Source organism: Diceros bicornis, chromosome 37, assembly GCF_020826845.1.
Source record: "Diceros bicornis minor isolate mBicDic1 chromosome 37, mDicBic1.mat.cur, whole genome shotgun sequence".
Lineage (NCBI taxonomy): Eukaryota > Metazoa > Chordata > Mammalia > Perissodactyla > Rhinocerotidae > Diceros > Diceros bicornis.
In genome coordinates, this window is record NC_080776.1 from 11495227 (window position 1) to 11521716 (window position 26490).

Sequence of the window (26490 nt, forward strand, 5' to 3'; positions counted from 1 at the left end):
TCATATTCAATATTTATGACTTAGTCATGCTGATGAATGGTAAAGGATTTTGGTAAATTTTGAATAAGGGTAATTCACTCTCCTTTTCTTTTTATACAGCTTCATGGAAGACTTTATTTTAACAAGGTAAGCAGGTCCTTCCAATCTCCCCTGGAGATGAATTACTAACAACCTCTCTTAGTGTGAAGGCCTGTTCCCCATCCTGTGAACCTTAAAGGAAAAACAGTGTCGTAAAATCTGTGTTAAAGGTATGGTTACCCCACAAGCAGACCTCAGAAAGAAAGTACAAATTTCTTCCTTGTTTAGATTTCATATTTGTACTTATGGTCCTTAACACAGTGACTAGAAAATAATAGGGTCAAATAAATGATTTTTGAATAAACGAATAGAACTATTTAAAATCACAGACTCCTAGAGCCAGAGAGGATGTTAAAGATCATTTGGTCAAATGGCCTCATCTTAAAGATGAGAAAATTGAGATCCAGAAAGTGGATCTAGTAATAGCGAAATTTCGTGCAATCTAGTGACAGAATTTTAAATCCATAAGTACTTACTCCCACTCCAGGGTTATTTCCACTCCACTACGTGGCCCCCATTAAAAGTATAATAACAGCAAAATCAGTAGTTTCAATCAAAGGTTGAGAGATAAAGGTAGGAAGAGAGAGTGTCTATCTTCAATCCTGTTCAAATTCCACAGATACTCACCACCATGGTGAAATCTACTATTAGTCTACAGCTGAGGCTGACCATAGCTTGGTTTATAAAATGGGTCAGCCACCAGTTCTTATTTTGCTGTGACTTCCAGGGTTAAATAAGAGTAACTCTTAAATCCATTAACCTCCTTGCCAACTCTCCTGGTCCTCTTTCACATGGGAAAATGTGACACAATGAATCAAGCGCTACAGAAGCAAAAAGTCAGTAATTAGTATGTGGGACAGGGCATGGCAGTGTCTAAGCAGAGAAGAAATGGAGCAGAAAACTAAATGGTCACAGGACTCAGAGATATAACACTGCCACGTGAAAAAAAAATACAAAGATGCTTTAGGATTTCAAAATGGAGGGCTGGCCTGGAAACAAGTGGTCCCCGGAACAGCCTTCTTCCTTTGGGCAGTGAGACTTAAAGAGGACTCAGGCAGAGGCTCAAGGGAAGACAGAGAACTAGGCAAGTTTAAGTTGCTGTCTCCTTCAATAGTTTTCCTGAATTGCGCTGCATATGTTTTATGTTATGCTGCCATAGGGAGTGATGGTTGTATGGGGCAGAGTAGCAGCTTAGAAACTGGACTATGACAGAGTATTGAGGGAGGGAAGAAAATATAGAAATATCCACCCAGTATGATTATAATGTTGACATGCATAGGCCTGGGAAAGAACCCACATTTTACAAATTAAAATCATAATAGTGGTTGTATTGTGTTTGTGGGATTGTGGTTTTGCTTTTTTTTTTTTAACTCCTGCCAATTAAAAAAGGATGAATATATCAAAGTATGTTTTCATTTATAGGAAGGGGCCATCTCTTCCTCAGAAGAGAAAGTATTTTCTTCTTAAGACAATGAGAAAAAAGTATGGACTTTAATACAGCCAAAAGTCAATTTGGGCCCAACAGTCATACTTAACAGCAGTAATTAAAACAATTACCTGTAGAAAGGCCAAAAAGAAAACAGGATTCTGAGTAACATGAGCTTTCTCAATAAGTACAAGGCATCCAAAAGGAAAAAAAAAAAACTTAACTCTTTATCTTCCCTTCTATTTAAGTAAGTATCATATCTGGATATTTAGGAACAATTAAATTTCTGACAAGTGACTGCCTTGGTCATCAGAAATACATCCACCCTGCAAATAAGTCTCCAATTACAAATATGAGATTTATAACAAAAAGGGATAATGGCACACTTTGTTTTAGTTTTCTAGTCTCCACATTGACATTGTATCTCCTGGGCATACACCAGCGTCTGGTAGCTTGCAGATCATTGCAAATGGCAGAATTTTACGCTTCCCAAAACTACCCGCTCCCAGCCTGAATACAGGACTGGCAGCAATCCTGTTTGTGGTATGGTTCCACATTTCAAGTCTTTATTTCCATTTCATACTTTGTTTGGAACATGTAATAGGGTCTTGCTCATCAGACACACATTGCATATCTGTTTCTACCACCAGTCTATGTTCTCCTCAAGAGAAGAACTGATGTCTTCATGATTTTCCAGTGTCTACCATGATTTCTAGTTCAAAGCAAGCTCGATAAATGTTTGATGAGTCAATGAATGAGTGAGTGACTGTATGGAAAACTAGCAAAGTCCTCTAACGCATCTTAATCTCACCTACCTACAATGTTATTTTAAGTGTGTGAATTAATACAGTCTTCTCTGATCTAAAGCTGTACTAGCCAGCTTTTCATAGACAAATTCATTAGCATTAAGCTCTGTAGAGGAGTATCTCAATGTAACTAGTTTAATTCAAATTCCTCCTTTCTAGAGTTTAAAAATACTTTGGAAAAAAGTAAGGAGGGCTATATATCAAATCATTGGGAGGGATGGTGGACTCATTCAATTATTCAACAAATATTTACTGAGTGTCCAGTATATTTCACCTGCTCTACAAGAGGTGGGGATAGAGGAGAGAGGAAAAAATGTTCTGATTCATTTTGATACTTTCCGGGATAGTTGAAGGAAGGGGCAGGGACTCAAAAGGGAAAGGAAGAGAGTAGAGGAAGCTAAATATGGATTATGTGAGCATTGGAAGAACATAAGGGAAAGCACTGCCCTCTTTTGTTTTCATCTCTGTAACCAGCCAGTATGGCTGGGAATTCAAAATGTGGGCTCTAGCAATTACAGTTTAGTTAATTTGGGATTGGTTGTTATGACTTTCATTTCTCCATCTTGATTTCAGGAGATAATTTATTCAGGCATGAAGCTATGGAAAACTTGATCTCTGAAGAAAGTTAATTTTAACATTTTCAAAGGTAGCTTGGCATTTTCCTTATTAGCCTTTATAGAACCACTGTTTTGCTTTAAATTTTATTTTTATTATCAAAATCAAGACATTTTTAAATACAAATCAATCAAATACTGAAGTATATTTAAGGGAAAAATAAATGTCCTTTCTTTACATTTTTGGTTTTATTTGTAAAACCCACTTGGAATTCACATATAAGCTTAAGATTCTCTCTCTGCATCCAAGAATGGGGCTAGCATGTTAAACTGTTTTAAAGTTCTCATGTTTATAATGCCCTTCACCTTTTTAGTATAAATTTCATGGCACAGATCATCACTGTAGTACTAGAACCAAAAGTCAAATGCGGTAATCCTTAACTTTTGAATCCTTTAGAACACTGTTCAACAAACTTTCTCTGTAAAGGGCCAGATAGATAGTCAATATTTTAGGCTTTATGGGCCAATGGTCTTTGTAGCAACTACTCAACTCTGCATTGTACCTCATAAGCAGCCACAGACAATATCTAAACAAATGGGTGTGAATGTGTTCCAGCAAAATTTTACCTGCAAATACAGGGGGCAGTTGAATTTGGCCTTCGGGGCATAGTTCCCAACTTTTACTATAGAGAGTTTGATGGGAGTAATGTACCCTCTTCCCGGAAGATGCTCATGGGAATCCTCATAATTTTGCACATAATTCTTGAGACTTCAAGCACATCCTGAACCTATCCAGGGAGCTGAGTCCAAGAACCCATGATCTACACATTTATACAGCCCAGGTAACAACTCTGGCTTCTCAAGCCCAAGTTACACCTACCTTCATTGACTAAAGAAGGAATAAAATATGTAAAATATTGTGGTCTATCTCTTGAGTTTCTCAAGAGCTACATTTCTTGCCACTGTGGATAAATTTAATGAGCATCCATTCACTTCACTGGTGTGAAATACTTTCTGTATCACACAGCAGGTCCTGGTGAAAGGTGCTACAACGGATAATTATTATTTTCTAGGGGGATGTCAAATTACATTTAGTTGACAAGAGTTTGACAGCATGAAGTCCCAAAGAAACTATAGCCAAATTATAGCAGAAGCAAAGGACTATAACATCATATCATAAAATATCATATCCTATCATGTTATATCATAAAAGGAATCTTGATCTTCCCTAACTGATCATGTGCTCTCCTCTGGGAAAAGACAAGCGTCCAGAAATGAACCGCACATTATCTAGAGAAATTAAGTGAAGGTGACATTTAAGAAGGGCAATATTCCAAGCATAAAAGAAAATTCCCGTAATTCCACAAATCTTAATTCTTCCCTCCCACGTATGAGCTTAAAGTAGAATACCTCAGTAGTTTAGAGAACACACTTGCTGGCTTATGTCAGGACTTAAAGTAGCCCCATTTAGGACAACTTGATGTTTACATATCCACATGAAATCTGTATGAGCCTTCATAAGGTCATTCAAAAAGGATCAGCTGACACTGAAGCTAAAGTCATATATGCCTCCAATACGAAGGAGGAGTTTGGTATGAACCGTTTCTTGGAAAGTCTAGGTCAGAATAACAGCACCCTGCGTACCCGACCCTACCCCCAGAAGTCAGGTGAAATGTACTTCTTTACTCTCATAGGAAGCAACTGGAACTTTAGCAAAAGATAGAACCCTGCTATGATAATTGCATTTAGAAGTAGGTTCTGCCAACAGGTTTAAATCCGTATGGACACATGGTGTAACATGCCATATAAACCTCAAATTTCTATTTCTTATAACAACTGGAATTAAAGTGCTAACAGACTCCAGGACCAAGAGGAAAAAATAAGTCAAGTTTAAAAGTCACATTGTTAGCAAAACTTGAAACATGCAACTCAAGTACCTGAGACTTGGTAGCTCTGCCTGGAATTGTCTCCCCTGGCTGTTTTAATAACTGCTTTCTTACCCCCCTGGTCTCAGCTCATATCTCACCTACTCATTCCTGACTATTCTATGCAAAATGAAATCTTCCCCTCTCCTCCATTTTACACTATCACATCATCTTTTGTTTTTCCCTTCTTGTGGGAATTTTAAATTATCTTGTTTATTATTTATATTCCCAGTAGGACAAGAACAGGAATCTTTTCTCTTCTCTGGTATATGAGAGTACTCCCAGCCCTTAGAATGATGCCAAACATATAGTAGATGTTTACTAAGCATCTGCTGAATAAATAAATGAATGAGTGAATAATGATTCCTTAGCCCAGTCCAGCTCACTCCTGAGAAGCATCCCTGACATAGCACTTATGTATACCGCAAAAGCTGATTAAAAAAAAAAAAAAAAAAGATAATCACAGGCTAAAAGGTTGAAAAAAATTCTGTCTGCAACCAACGCTAGAAGATAGTGGATAGGAAACCAAAAAGGCTGGGCTCATGTATACAGTGGTTTCCAAAGCTATCAGATACTTTTAATACTTAACTGATTTTTAATCATCACTTCAAAATCCAATGCCTGAGCCATGAAATTAATTCTGGATGCGGAAAGAAACATTCCCCAAGGGCACTGACAGAACGTAATTCTTAAATCATCAATTTCTTTAAGCGCGACTGTCGCCCACTAAAATGCCCAGGCAACCAGTACAAGACATATCTTCCGAGGAAGAGGCACCTTGGGTCACGAGTTCTATTTCACAGTGCTTCATTAATCATCTACAACTTTTGGGCTGTCAATAATACTTCAGTGCCTTAGCTGTAAAACCCTCCAACCCTTCAGCTAAGCCTTTGTTAATCTCTCTCCAGGCAGAGTAAACAGTTAGGGTGTGTAAATTTTGACTAGGAAATAAAGCTCATGCTTTCCCCCCGACAGTTGTATATGCTGCCACCACTAATTGCTTTCTCTCAGCCCTTGCTGCTGTGGGTTAGTTTACATAAAGACTGCTGTTCAGGGACATCTCTTCCGAGATATATGAACAGCGCGTAACCTTTTATCTCAGCAGCTTATGTGTTTTAACAATGAATAGAGCCAAAGCAGAACTGCTCATTATTAAAAAACACAACCATTTGATGCATGAATCACTTATTGCTGTCATGAAAAATTCCTAGCTTCCTGGAGAGGTAACTTCTTGCTGAAATTTTGCCACCAACTATCCTTCTGGCATCTCTGTTTTCCCATTCTCTCCAGGAACCCTTGTCTTCTCTTTACTGGGTTAATCGTGTTTTGGTTTCTTTATTTTAAGATGACTAGTGTATTGCTGAACTACTTTATAAAGTAAAGTCTCAGGTATCCACGTGGAAACTACAATATGAAAGACTGAGAAAAGTAATCTTTAAAAAATCATGAGAGGAAGATAGGCACAGATGTTAGCCCAGGGCCAGTCTTCCTCAGCAAAAAGAGGAAGGATTGGCATGGATGTTAGCTCAGGGCTGATCTTCCTCAAAAAAAAAAAAAAAAAAGATAAAAAGAAAAAAAAAATCATGAGTATTTTGCTTTAGAATTAGCTAACCTGTGAATTAATTTACCTTTTTTGCAAAGCACTTTCTCATACTTTATCTTATTTCATCCCCATAATAAAATCTGACAGGAAATTATTTATTGCCTGCAACAATCTGATGACCAAAAACTAAGATAAAGAAAAGTTAAGCAACTTGCCCAAATAACACAGTCAGTATGTATGAAGCTATGATCAGAAACCCTGATTCCAAGGCTAAAACTAACCCCTTCAGAGAGATATCAACAAATCAAAGAAAAAAATGAAGCATAAGGGCCCACCCCATGACCTAGTAGTTGAGTTTGGAGCACTTCGCCTCGGCGGCCTGGGTTCATGGGTTCAGATCCTAGGTGTGGACTTACACCGCTTGTCAGCCATGCTGTGGCGGTGGCCCACATATAAAATAGAGGAAGACTGGCACAGATGTTAATTCAGGGCAAATCTTTCTCAAGCAAAAAAAAAGGAAGATTGGCAATAGATGTGAGCTCAGGGCTAATCTTCTTCACAAAAAAACAAAAAGTGAAGCATAACTACGAATTCTTTGTGGAACAAGCTGGAATTTTCTCTACTTTCTCAATTCACCCCAGAGTCACATTTCTCCTAGCTTCCTGGTCCTTCATGCTGAAGATGGCTGACATTACTTCCTTGATGAGGTTCTTGTCTTACCTGAGCTATCCTCTCTGCCTGGTCCCTAACTTCCAGGCAAGAGGGCAATCGAGAGTTTCTGTTAAAGGTTCTTTCCCTGGGTGGAAGGTCATAGGAGGAAGGGAAGCAATTATATCTATGCAACAGGCCTCTTCTCTCAGTTCAGCTTCTGCTGAGCTGCAGACAGCATGCAGAATAAGTCAACTATGAGAAGGAAATCAAAATGCTAATAGCAAAGAAGGTATCCAGTTCTCACCCCAGGGGACCTCAGGAAAACGTATAATTGACCCTGTTTCATAGAAGCATGCTGTGCACAGCCAATGTATGTCTTCCACGAATAGTGTCAAAAATGCTATCCAGAAATGACAGGGCTCCGTTGATAACAAGCCACTCTTAATTATTCATGGTGGTAGAAAAATTGTAATAACCTGGCTAAATGGCATTGGCAGATTATTCAAGCCTTTCACTTGGGCATACATTAGTGTTCTTCAAACCTATGCATTTTCCAGTTGAATCCACATTATACTGTTAATCCCTATAAAATGTCTACTTTGGACTATTGAAAACAGAAGTGGGTTGGAGAGTAAAGAAGAGGCTAAAATAGCATTGTTTTAAAAACCAATTCAATGAGATGATACCTGAAATTCATTAAATATCCTGAAGCCTTTTAAAATTTTACAAATAACCAAATGGCAAGTGATCAGCCTGGGGTCCATCTAGTACCTTCCCTTAAGCACACCTGGTGATCTTTTCCCCTGTATCCTTAATTGTCTATGGACAAGAATTGTGCACATGGGTTCTCTAGAGGTATTTTTTCCTGTTAGTAGTCAAAATGCAGAAAGACCATCAGAAAGGAAGAGACAAGGATATGGTTTACTCACTAGCTGTTGTCAGATCTTATACTATTGAGATCTAACTAACAAAGCAGCCTAGGAATGGAATGGGTCCAAGGCTGCATCTGAATCATCAAAATATCTTTGGCTGTTTGATCAGTTTGTACGGTCCAGAGGACAAGCACATTAGTGGGCTTATCAACTGGCTAACAGGCAGCAGGACCATATGTTCTCAACTAAAAACCATGTCATGTAATCTGGCAATGGGGGAGTTGGTGTCACAACTTGAGTTTTCATCCTATGACAAATGGAATGTAGTAGAAAATTACACTCTTACATTGCAAATTTGATAAATGACAAGAAATAACAAATGCCCCTGGAAATCTTAGATTCAAGAATTTTCATAAAAATATGTTCACAAAAATGATGGATTGCGTGGAAGGTAAAATGTGAAACTGTTAGAGATCAACCAATGGATCTTCTGAAACACTTTCATTAACAAAACTTTGGGAATATTTGGCCTTGTTCTCACTCTTCTAATAACTAGTCTTAGAAGCTAACTGCACTTTCATTGATCAATTTCATAGACCATCCTTCTCCCCATCACTATATTATTAATTACTTGCAGCTCTAAAGTAAAAAAAAAGTATATGCTTTCCAGTGGAAAAAAAATGCAGTTTACTTGAAACTGAAGGCTGCCTTTTATCCTATGGTTTATACATCAAAGCCTCATGCTAGCCCCAAATCCCTTAGCCAGACTGTTAAGCATGTAAATCTTTGGGGTAGAGAATTGAACTGAACATCAGTGATACCTTCAAGGGCTTGTTTGAAAACGGATGTGAGATTTCCAAAATTAAAGCATTAAAAAAAAAAAAAAGAAAGGAAAAGAGTCTCTCTCTTCTCCTGACCTTGGAAACAAGTAAGGACAATGTTATTTTAATTTGCATTCAAATTTTAACAACACAGTCACACGGCACCACTGGGATCCACATGGGGTTTCCACTGAAGATTGCTCATCATTTCATTACGGTTCATTATGCTGATAACTGTCAGAAAGCATTAGAAGTGAGGGCTTTGAGTAATAGAACGGAAATGGTAATTTCAAAACAATACACTTTCTGGAGGAAATACAGTGGCGCGCTAAATTCAATTAGAAAAGGCAAATGGACAGACAGCGTAAGTGATGTTTGCTGTTTGGAGTTAGGCTGTTTCAATTTCTTGATAACCTAAACCTGCAGAAAGCTTTTTCAAATCAGGACGTTTCGTCATAGATCTTGGTAAATTTGCCCTCATGAGCTCTAAGCAACTCCAGTATAAATTGTCTTAAAAGCTGTAATTTTGGAATATTTTCGGCCACGTCTAAGTATCAATCAATCGCCCTTTGTTTGGCACAGCTGACTGAATTATTCAAGGCCGTTTACTTGGAGACAGATTTGTGAAGGCCCTTCAAGTTGGCAATCTAAAATAATAATCTCTTATTTGCAGAGTGCTCGCCATCACCAGGCTCTAATAAGTTTCATCAGACAAGTTAAATAAAGAGTACCGAAAATCTCAAGGACACATTTCCAATCGAAAAATACAGAAAACCACTCCGGTAATGCTGCTTAAAAGGAAAGGTGGCAAAATAACAAATTAGCTATTTCTTTCTAGATCTACAAAGCCAATTTACTTCTGCTGTAAGCATATTTTTCTAGTACACTTGGAAGCAAAATAAGGGGTCAGAAAGTTTCCTTAAAAGTAATATTGGTTCAGCCTCCCAGTGGAGGAAAAGAAGACCTTTCTCACTATAATCATTGAACAAGCATCTAAATGACTAAGGCAATCAAAGGCTTCCTGCACAGACATGCAGTGGGCTTTTCCCAACAAGGTTGATTGCCAGACTACATTCCTGACTGCAGGGAAAGGTGAAGGGAAGACGAAAGAAATCTGGAGGGGAGGCTTTGGTTATCTGCAGAGTTAAAGGGCATTAATTTCATTAATAAAAATCACAATGAAATTCCTTCTAAGAAATGATTCATGAAATCAAAATTCCTTCATCAGCTTAAATGGCATCCTTGTGTAGATAGAGGTCTCAGTGTCTGCCTTGCTGGCAATGTCACCAAAACCCCTATTGCCCTTCTTGAGTGACACACATGTCTGAGGTGAACATCTACATTTCCACTCTCTGGTAGTAACCTAGTGGGGACTCTGGAAGAAAATACAAACAAACAAACAAACAAAGCCCTACAGTGAGTGTATTTGATTACGTTAACTCTGAACCAGGTCGGATTTATTTCATTTGGGAGACAAATGAAGTATTCAATTTCCATTAAGAGAGAATGTTTAGAACCCTTGAAATATCTTCCTCGAGTCACCACTGAGCTGCAGAATAGCCCTGAAAGTCACAGGCATGGAGGAGAGGGTCTCCCATCTCCTGCCATCCATCAAGGAGGATCCAAATCCTTACTACTTAAAGGGGGTCCACAGACCAGCAACAGCAGCAGCATCTGGGAACTTGCTGGAAATGCTGAATGTCCGGCCTGACCTCTCCACTAATCTCTAAACGACTTTCACGTGATTTCTATGCACATTAATGTTTAAAAGCATTGTTCTAACTCTCTGTTCTAATAGATACAGATTATTTTCTTGAAAAAATTCGTATGTTGCTTCCATTGAAACATTCTTACCTCACAGGCAGCCATTTATTTTAACCTAACCAGAAGTTCCATCAAAAGTCTTCCTAAAGATAAAGTTTATTTACCATTAAATTCTCTGAAGTTCCCAAGCAATGTAGATGGTGTGAAGAACTTCTTAGGCGTTTCCTTCTAAATTAGCCAATGCTGCTGTATTCACCTGGTCTAATCGTTCTCCAAGTGAACAAAAACCTGATTTTACAAGCCAGTGGAGCAGAGTCTCTCTCTGGCTAGAAAAATGAGTCTCAGATAGTGTGTTTTATTTCTTCATTAGTGTGCCGTCACAGTGAGCGATCACTAAATGCAAGGCTGCATAAGAATGCTGGGGTTAAAGACAGCATAATGAACAGAGAAGGTGCCTGATTATCATGGCTGTCAGCACAAGGGAATTGGGTTTGTCACCTGGCTTAACCAACTGGGAAGAACTGATTAGAGGCTGGAATCAGTTTGAAAGGATCCCTGATGTTTATGTTCTTTTCCATCCCCACATCTTGTCAAGAGCATCGGCTAAAGTTGGGGGTGGGGCGAGGGGGGCAGGGCTTCCTTCTGTGGGTTATCTGAACAAGAGGTTCTTTAAGAAACTCCCACTGTCTTCTCTATTGAAATGTCTACTATGGTGCTGTTCAATAGAACTTTCTGCCATGACAGAAATGTTCTATAGCAATGCTGTCCAGTAGAGCCTTATGTGGCTAAGCCCTTGAAATGTGGCAAGTGTAAATGAGAAACTGAATTTTAAACCTAATGCTGATAATTTTAAATTTAAATAGCCACATGTCCCTAGCAGCCACTATATTGGACAATGCAGGGCCACTATGTTCAACAGGAAGGGAGTAATCTAGAGTGAGAGCCATCAGCTAGAATAGATTCTAATTCTGCTGCTTAACTTACTAGTATACCTATTAGCAAAATACAGTCACCTCCCTGATTATCCCTATCTCAAAGGAGATCTTAAGAGTCTTATATAGTTAATGTTTATTACATTAAAAAAAAAAAAAAAAAAAGGGGGCCGGCCTGGGGCACAAGCTGTTAAGTGCGCCCGCTCTGCTGCGGTGGCCCGGGGTTCGCAGGTTCGGATCCCCGGCGTGCACCGACGTATTGCTTGTTAAGCCATGCTGTGGCGGCGTCCCATATAAAGTGGAGGAAGATGGCCACGGTTGTTAGCTCAGGACCCATCTTCCTCAAGAAAAAAGGGGAGGATTGGCATCAGATGTTAGCTCAGGGTTAGTCCTCCTCACAAAAAAAAAAAAAAAAAAAAAAAAAAGAACTTAAAAATTCAACTCTGGAGAGAAGTGGTCTCAACTTTGTCTGCACAGTAGAAGTATAGGAGGGCAACCTTTGAAAATACTGATGCCTGAGCCCTGCCTCCCAGAGATTCTGGAGTGCAGTGCAGCCATTGGGTAATTTCATTGTGCAGTCGAGTGAGAAAGTCACCCCACAGGGAAGCAGTGAGATGCATTGGCAATCTGCTGTGGAGGTAGTTTGGGGGAAGAAGTGACCAGCTGGGGCTAAAAGAAGAGAACAAACATTTGTTAGATCCCTATCATGTGCCAGACCTTTGCAAATATTTTCCTATTTAATTCTTAAAACTTCCCCACAGGTAGATAGTGAGAATCCCATTTTACAGATGAGTAAACTTTGTGGTGTTAACATTAGCACTGTCTTTCCTCCTAACTGGAGTCAGAGGGATGCAAAAAACATTAGAATAATGTGAAGACTATTATTGAGTTAGTGAAGTGTGGGAGGAGTTCCAAGAGGATGAACTAGGAGAAAAAGGATCACGTATTGCTTTCGTATTTCCAGGGACCTTCTACTGATGACACAAAAAGCCACCAGTCTTCCTCTCATATTGTTGAAAACAAATCTCCGAAAAATGCCAAAGTTACTTGAGTGTTTAAACGTTTTGGTCCACTCATCTGCTAAAATCAATATTTTCTTTTCTCAGTTGCATTCTCAAGGTAAAGCTAGCAATCAATTCCTACAGGAACATAAAATTCCAAGGGCTCAGCTAGCAGTTACACATACAGCAAACGTTCTAGTAACTCAGGCATGTGGCAAGCTTTGGGGTCTCCTAAACGCCCACATAGCAAGCTGCAGTAACTAAGTGATTGGCCCATGGTCCCCTAGAGTGCTAGACAACAGATGAGAATGCTGAGACTAAAAATACCTAGGAGAAAGAGCCAGGTGTCTTGCCATCAAAGGTGAATTTCATGACGTTCATAACACAATCAAGTCCCAACCTAGAGAAGGCTTGATCTTTATGGAACGTAGGTGGTGGGTTGCGTGATGCAAATTAAGCTCAATTATCACACTGTCAGCCTACAATATTTCCCTTTGAGTTTGCTATCCTGCCCTAAAATCCCACAACTGGAGAACTGTTGGTAGTGGGTGTGGATAAAGGAGGAACGTTTGTTATTAAACTAATCATGCACAATGCAACACAGGATAAGAATATCTAGACTGGAAAAGAAAATGGCTGGGACTTGAGCAGGTCAGACGTACACGGCCATGCAGAGAAAGTACTACAGAAAAAGAAGACAAGGAAATCTTTGACTATTTATGCTTACTCCTAAGGCTGGCCCTGGTGTCCTCCTTCCCTCTGGAAGTTTGTGCTTGACCTGGGGGCTCAGGCAAGACAGCTTCCCAGCAAATAGTAACTAATTGAGTCTTCTAGTTGTGCTGCTCTATCATCAAGTTGGTGTGGAGTCTTGGGCATGTTCCTTAACATCTCTGAGCTGACAGTTACCTTGTCTATAAAATGAAGATAAGGCCTATCTTATAGATTTGTTATAATATGAGCCCTGTAATAAGGTTTATTGAAAGTGCTTAATACATTACCTGGGTATAATTATAAAATGGTTGTTGTTGTTATTATTATTATTATTATTATCTCTGTTTATGAAAGAAACTCCAAAGGGTAGGGAAATTTCAGTACAAATTTGGGATGGACCTGAAATCTCTCTCCCACTCCTTTTAAACGTGATACTTAACTGAACTCGACAATGGCCTCAGAGTTGGCCCAGTTGCCCCCAAACCAGAAAATACTTCTATTTGCAGAGACGTCAGCTCTAGACTGGCTAAGGTGGAATTTACAGTAGTTAGAGAACAAAATAATAATAGTCATAATGACAGAAAAAGCTAACATATATCGAGTAGCATCCTATTATGCATTTTACATGGTATGTAAACAACGTGAGGGTGTTGAATGCCAACAACCATGAGGGAGGTCCTGTTATTAACTCCATTCTCCAGATAAGAAGGCTGAGACGTAAGAGGCTAAACAGTCACTCAGCTACTAAACAGTGGGCTGGGAAACAAAGCCAAACCGTGTGGAAAGCCTGTGTCCCTAGCCACTAGGCTCTGTCCCTCCACTCATGGACTTATCCAAAGGAAACAAGAGGGGAATACCTGGGCCCACCACTCCCTGTTCTGGTCACGGTCATAGCCATTGCAGGGTCTGTGAAGCCCAGAGTGTACATGAAAAGACTGGCAACACCTAGGATCACCGTCCAAGTAAAGTTCGAGAAACAACTTCTCTACTCTACTCCCAGGCATACGCGGGTGCCAACGGCATCCATTCATTAACCCAGCCTTTATTGCGTGTCTATCATCAAATAAGCGTTTCTTAGGATCTGGGCCTAAATGTTATAAACACAAAACTATGAGGAAAGAAGGAAGAGGGATAATGACCACGCAAGCCATGACATCAACGCACAGAACTGAAAACACTTGCCCACACGGGATCCCATCCTCGGAACCCTGCCCTATACCTCTTTTCCCTGCAGCTGTCTAGCTTCCCCAAGAGTCCTTGAGGAAATGAGAAAGCCATTTATAAATTCCAATCTCAGCTCTAATTACACTGTCAGACAGCCCCGAATGCTCACTCTGCTCTACAAAGTAGTCTGTTGGCAGCTGTGCATTTTGAAGGCAACCACAACAGTGAGAATGAGCCTTTCTTTTCAAAAGCACTTCCCCTTCTATGATTGAGAAAAGATGTGTGTTTGATCTAATTTACCCCCTACATGGTCATCCTGGGAGAAGACCTGGCAGCACCCTGCTAGCTGGTAAGGAAAGCTGTTGGCATTGAAGAAATGAGAGACAAGCAGACAACTTACGGGTGCAGGGCATAGAGGCAGCATCATTGTCGGCTCTGAAAAAGCCTCGGTCACAGGTGCACAATGTGGCTCCTTCCCAGACGGAGTAGCTGTGGGGTGGGCACTTGGCACAGGTGGCATCCATGGAAAGGGCCTTATAATATCCAATTTTGCAGGCTAAAGGAAAGAAGAAGAAACAAACCAATATAACCCACCGCTAATATAACAAAGCGAAATGTCACCTCCTTGATTCAGCAGAAGGGAGACATTTTTGCTAATCACCAGTGATCACCTGGCTTGAGATATAGGTAAAGCAACCAAAAACATTGTGTGACAGTCCCTCTTTAAGAGTTATTAACATTCCTGGTCAGGTGGCAAGGAGCCCTATGGAAAAAATTTTCTTAAAACCAGTGGTATCAATAAAATCACAGCTAAAGTTTACTCTATGCTTCCTACATGCCTGGTACCCTGCTTAGGTGCATGATGTTTAATCCTTACAGCACTCTTTTCCACAGGCACTATTGTTAGCCTTACTTTAGAAATGAGGAATTACCAGCTTTGAGCAGTAAATTGTTGGTGCCAGACTACGCATCTGGTAAATGTCAGGGAGCAGCTTTGACCTCAAGTGTTGGGCCTCCAAAGCCTGGACTCTTGGCCACATGCTGTGGAATCTGAGAGCATGGTCTTGAACCAACCAACTGGAAGTCTATCCAAGCGCTAACCCAAACTTGGTTGGTGATTATTTCCTAATTACAGCTACAGAGACAACCAAAGCAAAAGACCAACAAAAGCAACCACAGCATAAAAGAAGAGCTGGCCAGATGTAGTCACAATTCCAGAGGAAAGTACTATAAACTACCAACAGTAGATTCTGGAACATAAGATGCTAAGATTTTTCTTTAAGATTAGCTGATACTTTGTGTTTATTTTCAGATTAATAAAACCTTCCTGTGTTTTCCTCTCTCCATTTTTTCAACACCCCTCTCCCTCCTTCTGCACACCCCCCTCCAAGTGGCTGGTGCGGAGAACATGGGCCATATAGTTCTTTATGCACCTGACATGCTTTCCATGACTTCATCTTCACAAACATCACACTGACACCGAGGATTGCTTTTATTAATGTGGAAAAACTCCATAATTCTGTGAAACCTGACGATAAAAAATAATTAATAGGGCCTCTCTCCCCCTTTTTTCTCCCATGCCCTTCACGATCACCTCCCAAATCTGTCTCAACCTAAAATAAAAATTGTCCAACACCATCAGTATTGAACCCACAGTGCCAAGGCCATTAAAAATAAAGTTATTTCATAAGGCCAGAGGTAAAAAAGAAAAGTGACAGTCATCCACAATCTTTTCAGGATGATTCACTCTTAATTCTCTCCGTTTATCACATCCTTAGGATGTGTCTGTACTACCAAAAATATCAGCTGGGAGAGAGACCCATCAGGCCTTTTCCATCAGCCTGACCACCAAGAGACCCACATCACCAGCAAAGCAGCAGATCTTACTCAAGTGAGTAGATAAAAAGACATCCACAAAACTGCTTGATTCTCTAAGAGATATGACCACAATCCCTCTGCTGTTACTCATCCATCAAGCATCCGTACGGCTTCCAGTGGAAGTCTGTTCCTCCCATTTGCACATCCTGTTGGTATTTCCTTAATCATGCTCTTGTAATAGCAAGCGGAAAGCGAGTTTAGCAGAAGCTCCAGAAAGGCACACAGTAACTTCACTATTATTAACTAAAGTTGTTTATGGAATTTCCTTTAACGAGCCAAAACTTTATGATGTGTGGAGCTCCGACAATAAAAGCGCTCGGAGATCAATCTCTCCCTTATTTGCCTTCGTCTTTCACTGGACCGGAGCATCTTAGAAAAACAAGTTGCTCCCATGACTGAGATTTATGTGTCTCAAGTTTATACACATCACATAATTAGATAAGGTTCAATATGCAAGGTGCTTTTTGGTCACGCTTAAGATGGCCCTAGAGTTTCAGTTAAAATCAGAAACCCTAGTTTTGGCAGGAAGAAGCTCCGGGGGTCAAGCTTGTCCTTCCCACATCAAACACAATGAGTCCCTGAACAGGGACACAAACCCACTGGGTCCCGCATGTCACTCAGTCGGTGACAGCCGACAAAGGTAACTTATGTTAACCTGGTCGCTCAGAGCTGGGACTGCCAGGAAGGCATGAACTGCTTTTATTTTTTCCCATCTGGATGTTGGAGGAAAATACTCCACGTTCCTGATGGATCCTTGTGTACCTCCGTTTCAACAGACATCAAAATCTGAAAACTCACAGTGGGAGTAGAAGATTGACAACAAAAATTGGCCTATGACTGACTCATTGCAATGCAAAAATAGTGCACACTCAAAAGCTTGTAAGAAAAAAAGGGCATTGCTGTCTCAACTTCTATTCTAATAAGACTACTTCCAGTTACAAATTAAATTTATAGTTCACAAAAAATTGGAAGGTGTCTTGAATTTCTTAAAGTTCAAGAATTAGTTGTATATGATAATTTATGGAAATGTATATGGTATGCTACATCTATATGATGATAAATGTATGACATGATATGTATGTATCATTTCATATGTATATGATAATTTAAGGGAAAAAATGAGTTTGCAACCTGATATTGTTTTTCTACTTTTCCTTGAAGCTGGTATTAATATGTTACCAAGAATAAGTATACGTGAATTCATTTGGAGAATACAGAGTTTTATACCTATTTGGAAAATTGAAGGCTGCTGTTCGTAAACATACTGACTATTTTTACTTTCTTTTCCTCTTGCTTTTCCAAGCGCAAGCAGAAAATACAAAATTGTCATTGTGCTATTCTCGGCAACGTTTGCTACCCTTAACACATTCTTTTGTCTTCAACTACGTTAAGACTATGGTATTAATATTTCAGGATTTTTAGAAAGGATCTCTCAAAATATAGTAGAGGTTTCTGATGCACACAGCCATTTTGCTGGCTGCATTCAAAATGACCTACTAAATGGATGGTTCAGTACATTTCTTTGCTCTGTGTGGCACACAGCTTTCCAGCATTTGGTGAATGAATGTGGAAGTACATCTCACATTTATTCACCACTTACTTGCATCTTAAAATTTTCAGTACATCTTTCATTCTAAACAAAATCTCCATGAAAAGTGTATTTGCTATAGCAAGCCTTGACACATGTCATGATTTTCCATCATTCTCTTTTAGGTGAGAGCTATTACACTGTATTTTTGAGTGGTAATGACTTGGGAAGCAAGTTTGTAGAGAGCCAAAGTGCACACTCAAGAGATATCCTCGCCCTGCCCTCTTTCTGGTGGAGGTTCATTAGATAGGGTAGAGTATGAAGGAGCTCCTTAGGTGGCCTTTCAATTATGCACTGTGGAAAGATTAGTTCACATGTGCAATGCAAACTTTGAATTCATTTCCTTTAGCTTTGCCTTAATTAGTTCTTTCTGCTGACTTTAAATAAAGGAAGAAGATAAATGAGGACAAGGAGGAGGAAGAAAAACCTCTTTTCTTTCGTTGGCTCATCCACTATCATAACGAGGTTGCATTTGAGGATAGAGTCTCCTGTAAAGTTTCTTTGTAGAATACTTAAGCATAATTACTTTTGGTTAAACACAAAAACAAAAAAAATTTAAGGTAATGTAGTATCTTCAGGATTTCTTGGTGCATAGATGATTTACATGAGGGTTCAATGGCCAATTTAAGGAGCTGGTTAAACCTACTCTTTAAAAATATCCTATAGGGGCCACTCGGTGGTGTAATGGTTAAGTTTTTGTGCTCCACTTCGGCGGCCTAGGGTTCACATGTTTGGATCCTGGGCACGGACCTATGCAATGCTCATCAAGCCATGCTGAGGCAGGCTTCCCATATACAAAAAATAGAGGAAGATGGGCACGGATGTTAGCTCAGGGCCAATCTTCCTCAGCAAAAAGAAGAAGATTGGCAACAGATGTTAGCTCAGGGCTAATCTTCCTCACCAAAAAAATCTACATATCCTATATAGATTGTTAAGGTCGTTTTTCTCCTTTTTAGAGAAATATACAAAGATTGATAGTACCTGATTGTCTTTATAGTTCATTTTTAAAGTAATTCAGTTTGTAAAAGTAGCCAATAATAATAGCAATTGTGATGACATATCAAGCATTCATTGAGCATTTATGCATTTACATGCATTATTTCACTTAATCTTCCTAATCCTGTGAGCTTGAGGCATTATCATTATTCTTATTTTGCAAGTGAAGAAACTGAGAGTTTTAACTAACTTGCTTAAGGTCACATAGTTAAGCAGGAGTCAGCATCTTATTCCAGCTCATGCTCTTTAAAAGTTTTTACGTAGTTACGTAAGGTTAAGACAGACCTCAGCGGGGCCAGCCCCGTGGCGTAGCGGTTAAGTGCGCACCCTTTGCTGCTGGCGGCCCGGGTTCGGATCCTGGTCGCGCACCGAGGCACTGCTTGTCAGGCCATGCTGTGGCGGCGTCCCATATAAAGTAGGGGACGATGGGCACAGATGTTAGCCCAGGGCCAGTCTTCCTCGGCAAAAAGAGGAGGATTGGCATGGATGTTAGCTCAGGGCTGATCTTCCTCACAAAAGAACAACAACAAAAAGACTGACCTCAGCAAAAATACATAATGGAGTAGTGAGGAAGTGAGGGTGGTCCCAACTTCCATTTGACCTCCCAGCTCATTCCATTGCTGCTGCACTTTGCATCAGCCCCACTTTGCTATCTCCAACCCACTTTCCAGTTCAAGGCCCTTAAAGCTACAATGTCCAATAAGGTAACTACTCGCCATCTGTGGCTACAGAACGCTTGAAATATGGCTGGTCCAAATTGAGACAGGCTGTCTAAGTGCAAAATACATCCCAGATTTCAAAGACTTAGTACCCAAGAAAGGGGAAAATTGTGTTATTAATAATTTTTATATCGATTATATATTGAAGCAATAACATATGATGTTCAATAAAACATATCATTAAATTTAACTTCACTTTTTTCATTTTACCTTTTTTAATGTGACTACTAAAAAACTTAAAATTATCTGTCGCTTGCATTATATTTCTGTTTGACAATGCTACTCGAGAGTCTGGAGTATTAAGTCTCCTGTGTGCCTGGTGCCTGTGTATATGTGTGTGTGTGTGTGTGCACGTGTGTGTGTGCACAGGCACTCGTGTAAATGTTGGGTGCTGACAGTGGTGGGAGACGTATCATAATCACCCAAGGACCTTTTTTCAGAACTTACCCTGAGCCCACCTCAGAGCAGCTGATTCACTTCTATTTAAGTACTGCTCTCAGCCAGCTAGCTAATTTGAAAAACCTAATTTGAGCTCAAGTACTAACAAATAGACATTAATGAGTTAAAAATTACCTTCCTAGGTACCAAATTTGCATTTTAATCTGGAGTCTTCTGAAGGTCAAAGCTGAAATTCCAGCAGCGGCTCTCCTGGGGATATCTGAACCATTTATGCAAACATTTGGCTCTGGGAAGCCTAAAGGTCTGCCTACCTCATCATCCGGGCATGATATTAGGCACTCACTTCCAAACGGGTTCTAGAGGGAATTCTGATTTTTGTGTACTGCCTACATAGTACATTCAGTATGCTTACGAATCTTTTTTTTAGAAATATCAATGTCACCTGAAGGCCATTATCAAATTAGTTCTGATTGTTTACTTGCTAAACTATTCATTATATAAATAATTTAAGAAAAGTTGATGGGAAAGTAAAACAATCTATCAAAAAAGGTTTCTGCTTTGAGTTGTCTGTAAAAATGTGCATGCCCCAGCCATCTTTGGGGAAGCTGTGAACATTAACAACCAGATTCCCCATAGTACAGATGGGAAAACTGAGGCAGGGAGGTTAAAGATTTGCCCAAGGCAGGGTTGGTTTTCTAACCCAGCTAGCGCAGCTTGAACTACCATGCTTAGGAACCTCTTCTCTTGCTTTTGAAACCTATAGGGTGAAGATGGACAATGATTACAGGGAAATGGGGCTCTGATTTTGGGCCCATCTGACTCTATTCTACTCCCAAATAGCAAAATGTGGTTAAACACTGGCAAACCCACACTGTTCAACTCATCTGCATTCCACAACTGGTTTGACTGCTGTGTGGAGAATAACTGAAAATTGGATTTTTGAATGGACCTTAAAAATCATCTAGTCCAGGGCCAGCCCCGTGGCTTAGCGGTTAGGTGCGCGCGCTCCTCTGCTGGTGGCCCGGGGTTCGGATCCTGGGCGGGCACCAACACACCGCTTGTCTGGCCATGCTGAGGCTGCATCCCACATACAGCAACTGGAAAGATGTGCAACTATGACATACAACTATCTACTGGGGCTTTGGGGGAAAAATAAATAAATAAACAAAAATAAAAAAAAAAATCATCTAGTCCAGGAGTTGGCAAATATCTCTGGAAAGAGCTAGATGGTAAATAATTTAGACTTTGTAGGCCAAGAAGAAGACGAAAGATAGGAAGAATATACTTACATAACAAGATAGAATTCTTACAAACTTCTACAATTTTTTTATTGATGGAATTCAAAATACAATACTAATAATTAAGTACTTTTTATTGTAATACAGATTTACCTATGAGAAGAATAGAATTCTTATCTGGAGAGACAACTTTTCACTTAGTTGAGGTTCAAGGAAGTGTTCCCTATTATTAAATTGATTATAAATGTCATCTATAAAAAACATTCTTAGCTCTCAAATCATACAAAAACAGGTGGCAGGCCTGTTTGGAGGATACTTTGGTGACATTTGATCTAGTCCAACACATTCATTTTCAAGATGAATGATTTGCCCATAGTTCCTTCTGGGGCATTCCAGGGTCAAGTCTGGAATCCAAGGTTCGGTGCTTGATCTGTTACCCTGCAATGCCTCCCTGAATTCTGAATGACAAAGCTTAATAAAGAGTACTCTCTTACCACTGCTGCAAAAAAGTAAATGTTCCATCAACCATCTCACTGGAAAACTGATTTAACTCAGTACTATTACAAGTAAATCCACTTTTAAATTGATTTTCTTGATTAAGTGATGTGGCCTGATTTGGGGGATATTCCTCCTCTATTTTGGGGGCAATTTCTCTTAGGCACTTCAAATTTCTGCAATTATACATTATGATTCACTTTAACTTTACATTGTTTTAGGGATTTTCTTTCCTGAGAATTCTGAGCTTGAATTGCTTTCATCCGTAAGATAAATAAAAGATTGACACTGATTTTTGCTTTCTGAGCCACTAAGATCACGGAACAACTAAAATGGCGGCGAAATGCTTTGCATTTATGACTCACGTTGACAAATGTTGCCTTAACGTTCTGCCAGTGGAGATGGGTTTACTCCCAACCCAGCTCAGGAATATGCATAGACAGAAATATTCAAGTGCTTTGAAAGATATAACTGATCTTTTAGGTCATTCTCACTGTGGCCTAAGCGCCAGTTTGGGACATTAGTTGACCAAAGAGCCATTAGCGTGAAGATGACTTGGATCCAAATTTAGCTAGGATGCCGAGCTTCTAGTCTCAGTGGCAATCATTCTCAGACTTTAGCATCCATCAGAATGACTTGGAGGACTTGTTAAAAGACCAATTGCTGGGCCCTAGTCCAAGTTGATGATTGTCTGATGGGGCCTGAGAATGTGCATTTCTTACAAATTTCCAGGTTGATGACAATGCTGCTGGTCCAGGCACCATACCTGGAGAACCACTGCCCAAGAGCTAACAGACCCATCTCTAAGTAAAAATGTCAAAGTGCAGTCCCTCTCAAATTAGGTAAAACCATCTCATCCTTTTTCCAATACCCAAATGCTACAGGGAATTAAAGCTGGGCTTAATTATTATCAGGAGAAGGGTAATTGGTTTTAGAGTTGGAAGGGGGTGTGCCAGAAATTGGAAATTTTTGAAATATAAAGAATGAATGACTTCCTTATAAAATTTAAGTTATTCTTCAAACCAGTATCATTATACCTCATAATAACCCCAAACACTATAGAACAGATTCTGTTGTAGAGTGTCCTTATAAAAATGGGTTAATCCAAAAGAAAAAGGGAAAGAGACAAAGCACACAAAATGCCGTTAAGCTGAAGTTTATATTACTAAGTTCAAAGGAAACTTACTAAATTAGCACTGTCTCAAATAAGTAACTGTCCTCTAATAGCAATATTATGAACTGATCACTATTGTCTTTCAGTACTATGCTTCACAACTATTAATGGTACAATTAATTCTTGTTTATTTGATTTGAGAACACTCTTTTTCTATTATGTGTACAGTAGTACACATAATGTATGGTTGGTAAACCATAGGTAAGGATGGTAAAACCAGGTTTTTTAATACTATCAAATAATAAAACAATTATTTGGTGCAGGCGAGAGGGGGCGGCGGGAGGCCCGGTGGCATAGTAGTTAAGTTCGCCCGTTCTGCTTCAGCGGCCCAGGGTTCACCGGTTTGGATCCTGGGCACGGACCTACTCATTACTCACAAGCCATGCTGAGGCAGCGTCCCATATAGAAGAACTAGAAGGACCTACAACTAGGATAACTAGGTACTGGGGCTTTGGGGAGAAAAAAGACAAAAACAATTATTTGGGGATTTTTGACGCACTCTGGAGAAAATATTTTCCAAAAGACAGTTGTAAAACTAGAAAATCAAGTTTATTCCATTCTTGCCAAGATGTACTTCCTCTAGTAAACAATTGAGTAAGTAATATGCAAAAGATACACGGAGATATTTTGAAGGCTCTGCCTAATGCTGGTCACTTTCAGTCTTCAGTATCCTCAGGATATTATTTTGAAATGGCTTTAGGAGAGATGGTGGAGACAGAAAGGTTCAGATAAAACTGAAATATTTCATTTTGGTTACCTTAATCAAGTTTATAAAGAAATACCTTGGACATCCATTTAGAAAGGTTAAGATATTTAGGACAGAGATGTTTCATAATCAATAACAGCAAGAATGTAAGGAAAAGTAAAGAACGACAAAGGTAAAAAAAATAAACCGGAAACAAATCACTGGTTACTCTGTATCTAACATTGATTATTCTCACTGTCTGATTTCTTATACACTGCATAATGATTTATAGCCTGGGTAGCAGAGAACGTAATGAGAAAGATCCAGAGTAGACCTTTCAGATAGACTTGAATTTGGTTCTTACCTCTGACATTTATTAGATGTGTGAACTAGCACAAACTGTTTAACTACTCTGTTTAACAATTTTCTCTTCTGCAGGCCTGACGTGATGATTAAATGAGATAACACACAAGAGGACGATGCACAGCGCCTGGCCTGTAGTAGCTACTTACGAAAAGGATAGCTTGTTATAACTACAGTGTGAGGGTGCAGATAATCCATGCATTAAAAAAACACTCAAGTTTTTGTTGTGTTTCTGAATAGAACTGGATACAATTTCTAAAACACTAGGAGCTAACTTACCCATCTTTGTTATATCTCCTGTTACCATGATGAGGAAACCTTGGACTGAATTCTGGCTCACAGCATCTGCAGCTTACTTAGTGACCAGAGGCAAGATAGGTTATCAGGTAAAAAAATCTATTTTTATTTAAAAAAAAAATGTAAACCCGGGCCGGCCCCGTGGCTTAGTGGCTGAGTGGGCGCGCTCCGCTGCTGGCGACCCGGGTTCGGATCCCGGGCGTGCACCGACGTGCTGCTTCTCTGGCCATGCTGAGGCCGTGTCCCACGTGCAGCAGCTAGGAGGATGTGCAGCTATGACACACAGCTATCTACTGGGGCTTTGGGGGGAAAAATAAATAAATAAAATCTTTAAATTAATGTTTCCTTTTAAAAAAAAAAAATGTAAACCCATTTTTTAAATTAAATAGATTATTGGGTTGGGTTTTTGAGGTTTCTTCTTTCTACCAATAGTTTATGATCCATGTCATCTCCTTCAGCAAGCCACAGTTCTAGCCTATTCTCCACACCCCATCTCCTTCCATTGTTTCCACTCTTACTTTGGAGCCAGCTCTCATAAAAACAGACAAAGAAAAAAGTGACAGAAAAAAATCCATGCCAAAAATTGACTTGCTCTTTCAAGAACAGAATGTAGTATAATCCCATAAATAGGTTGGTAATTCTAAAATGTCAGATGTAGATGGTTTTCCCATAATATGTAGTAAATCCTCTAGCAGCAAGTTCACATAAAACCTGCTCAATTTAAATTAACTCCATAAAAATTATTGAACACAAACAAAAAGAATGCAATGGAGAAATAACTTATTATTTTCCCTGCTCGCCTCGAAAACAGACAATCTAATTATTTGAGGAGCTATTCCTCTCGGGTGAATTTCGAGGGAGTCGACTTGAACGGCAGAAGTTCCGAAGTAGACAAAGTTCAACTAAAATGGAAGGGAAGCAAATTAACTAGTAGACTCAGCATAGTGACAAGGCCTAATTCCACCGTCAGAAACTCTGCTTGAAAGCAGCCCTCCTCCGCACACGTGTCAAGGTACTGATGGTGATGAAGGTTGCTACTTCCTGTCTTTGTACCTCCCGTCTTTGGCTGGGAAGCCTGGGATTCTCTCTCGTGGGAGAATTTTTAAGAGCTCCAACAAAGGCAATTAGGCTTCCAAATTTAAATGTAAGTGACTTGCCTGACAGGACAAGTGAATGGCTTCAGCATTTCTGAAAAAGACATAATCCACTCTGACCTAAAGCCCAGAGGCCCATATTTGACCACAGAGCAGTTAGAAACTTTTACTTAGCTTGATCATCATAATTTTCTCTAAGATGGGAGTTAATATGAATTTGTAATGAATCACAAGCAGAGCACTGTTAGAAACAAATTTCAATTTGATAAGGAGTGACTTTTTTTTTTTTTTTCCGTGAGGAAGATCAGCCCTGAGCTAACATCTGTACTAATCCTCCTCTTTTTGCTGAGGAAGACCGGCTCTGAGCTAACATCTATTGCCAATCCTCCTCCTTTTTTTTCCCCCAAGCCCCAGTAGATAGTTGTGTGTCATAGCTGCACATCCTTCTAGTTGCTGTATGTGGGATGCGGCCTTAGCATGGCCGGACAAGCGATGCGTCGGTGCGAGCCCGGGATCTGAACCCGGGCCGCCAGCAGCAGAGCGCGCGCACTTAACCACTAAGACACCGGGCCGGCCCAGGAGTGACAATTTTAAAATAGAAGGCAGCACAGCAAACTGTAATCACAATAATTTTTTTTAAATCTGTAGTTTGAATCCTTATTCCTACTCTTAACCGTTCGTTATTCTTATTCTCCCATTTAGGACATTAAAAGTTTGCTATATAAATATAACAAATCATGGACTTCAATATTGCCTTGAAAAACAATTAATTCTGGGAAACAATCTAATCCCCAGAGCTCTACAAATTTGGTGGGTGTTTTTTTCCTTTATCTCATACATAAATTTCTCATATCAAGGACCATGACTTTCTCTGGTAGACTTTGAGATTTAAAAAAATGTTACTTTGATTTTTTTTTTTCAATTTATTGATCCTATTGAAGACAAATTCAAGTAGATTGAGCAGAACTTAATTGAATGACTTATAATAATGCTTTTAAGGTTATGTTTAACAATGTTTTAAGATTACAAAATTTAAGCTTTTTTGCTTTTCTAATATGTTAAAGGTTATATTAGGAAACAAAACAAAGAGAAGCTAAAAAAATCATAAATGACCACAATACAAAGAAAAAAAACAAGAAAAACAAATACTTTAAGATGAGCTAAATGTAGAAAGTGTTTAATCATGTGTTTAAAATACCTAATCTGTACCTTGAATTTGAATATAAAATTACTGAAAATATATAGGAATCTTTTTGAAAGATTTCAGTAAATGCTGCCATATAATCAACCCTCACCATGGATGGTCCATCCATCAC

The 26490-nt window shown here is 39.4% G+C and overlaps 1 protein-coding gene across 2 annotated transcripts in view; it reads right to left on the bottom strand.

Annotated features, from left to right (window-relative positions):
• EPHA4 (EPH receptor A4) overlaps positions 1-26490 on the bottom strand; it is a 140444-nt gene that overhangs the window by 59934 nt on the left and 54020 nt on the right. For both annotated transcript variants that reach the window (XM_058533088.1, XM_058533089.1), the window contains exon 4: positions 14649-14804. In XM_058533088.1, the coding sequence (XP_058389071.1) occupies positions 14649-14804 (156 nt within the window). The remainder of the gene's footprint in view (positions 1-14648; positions 14805-26490) is intronic.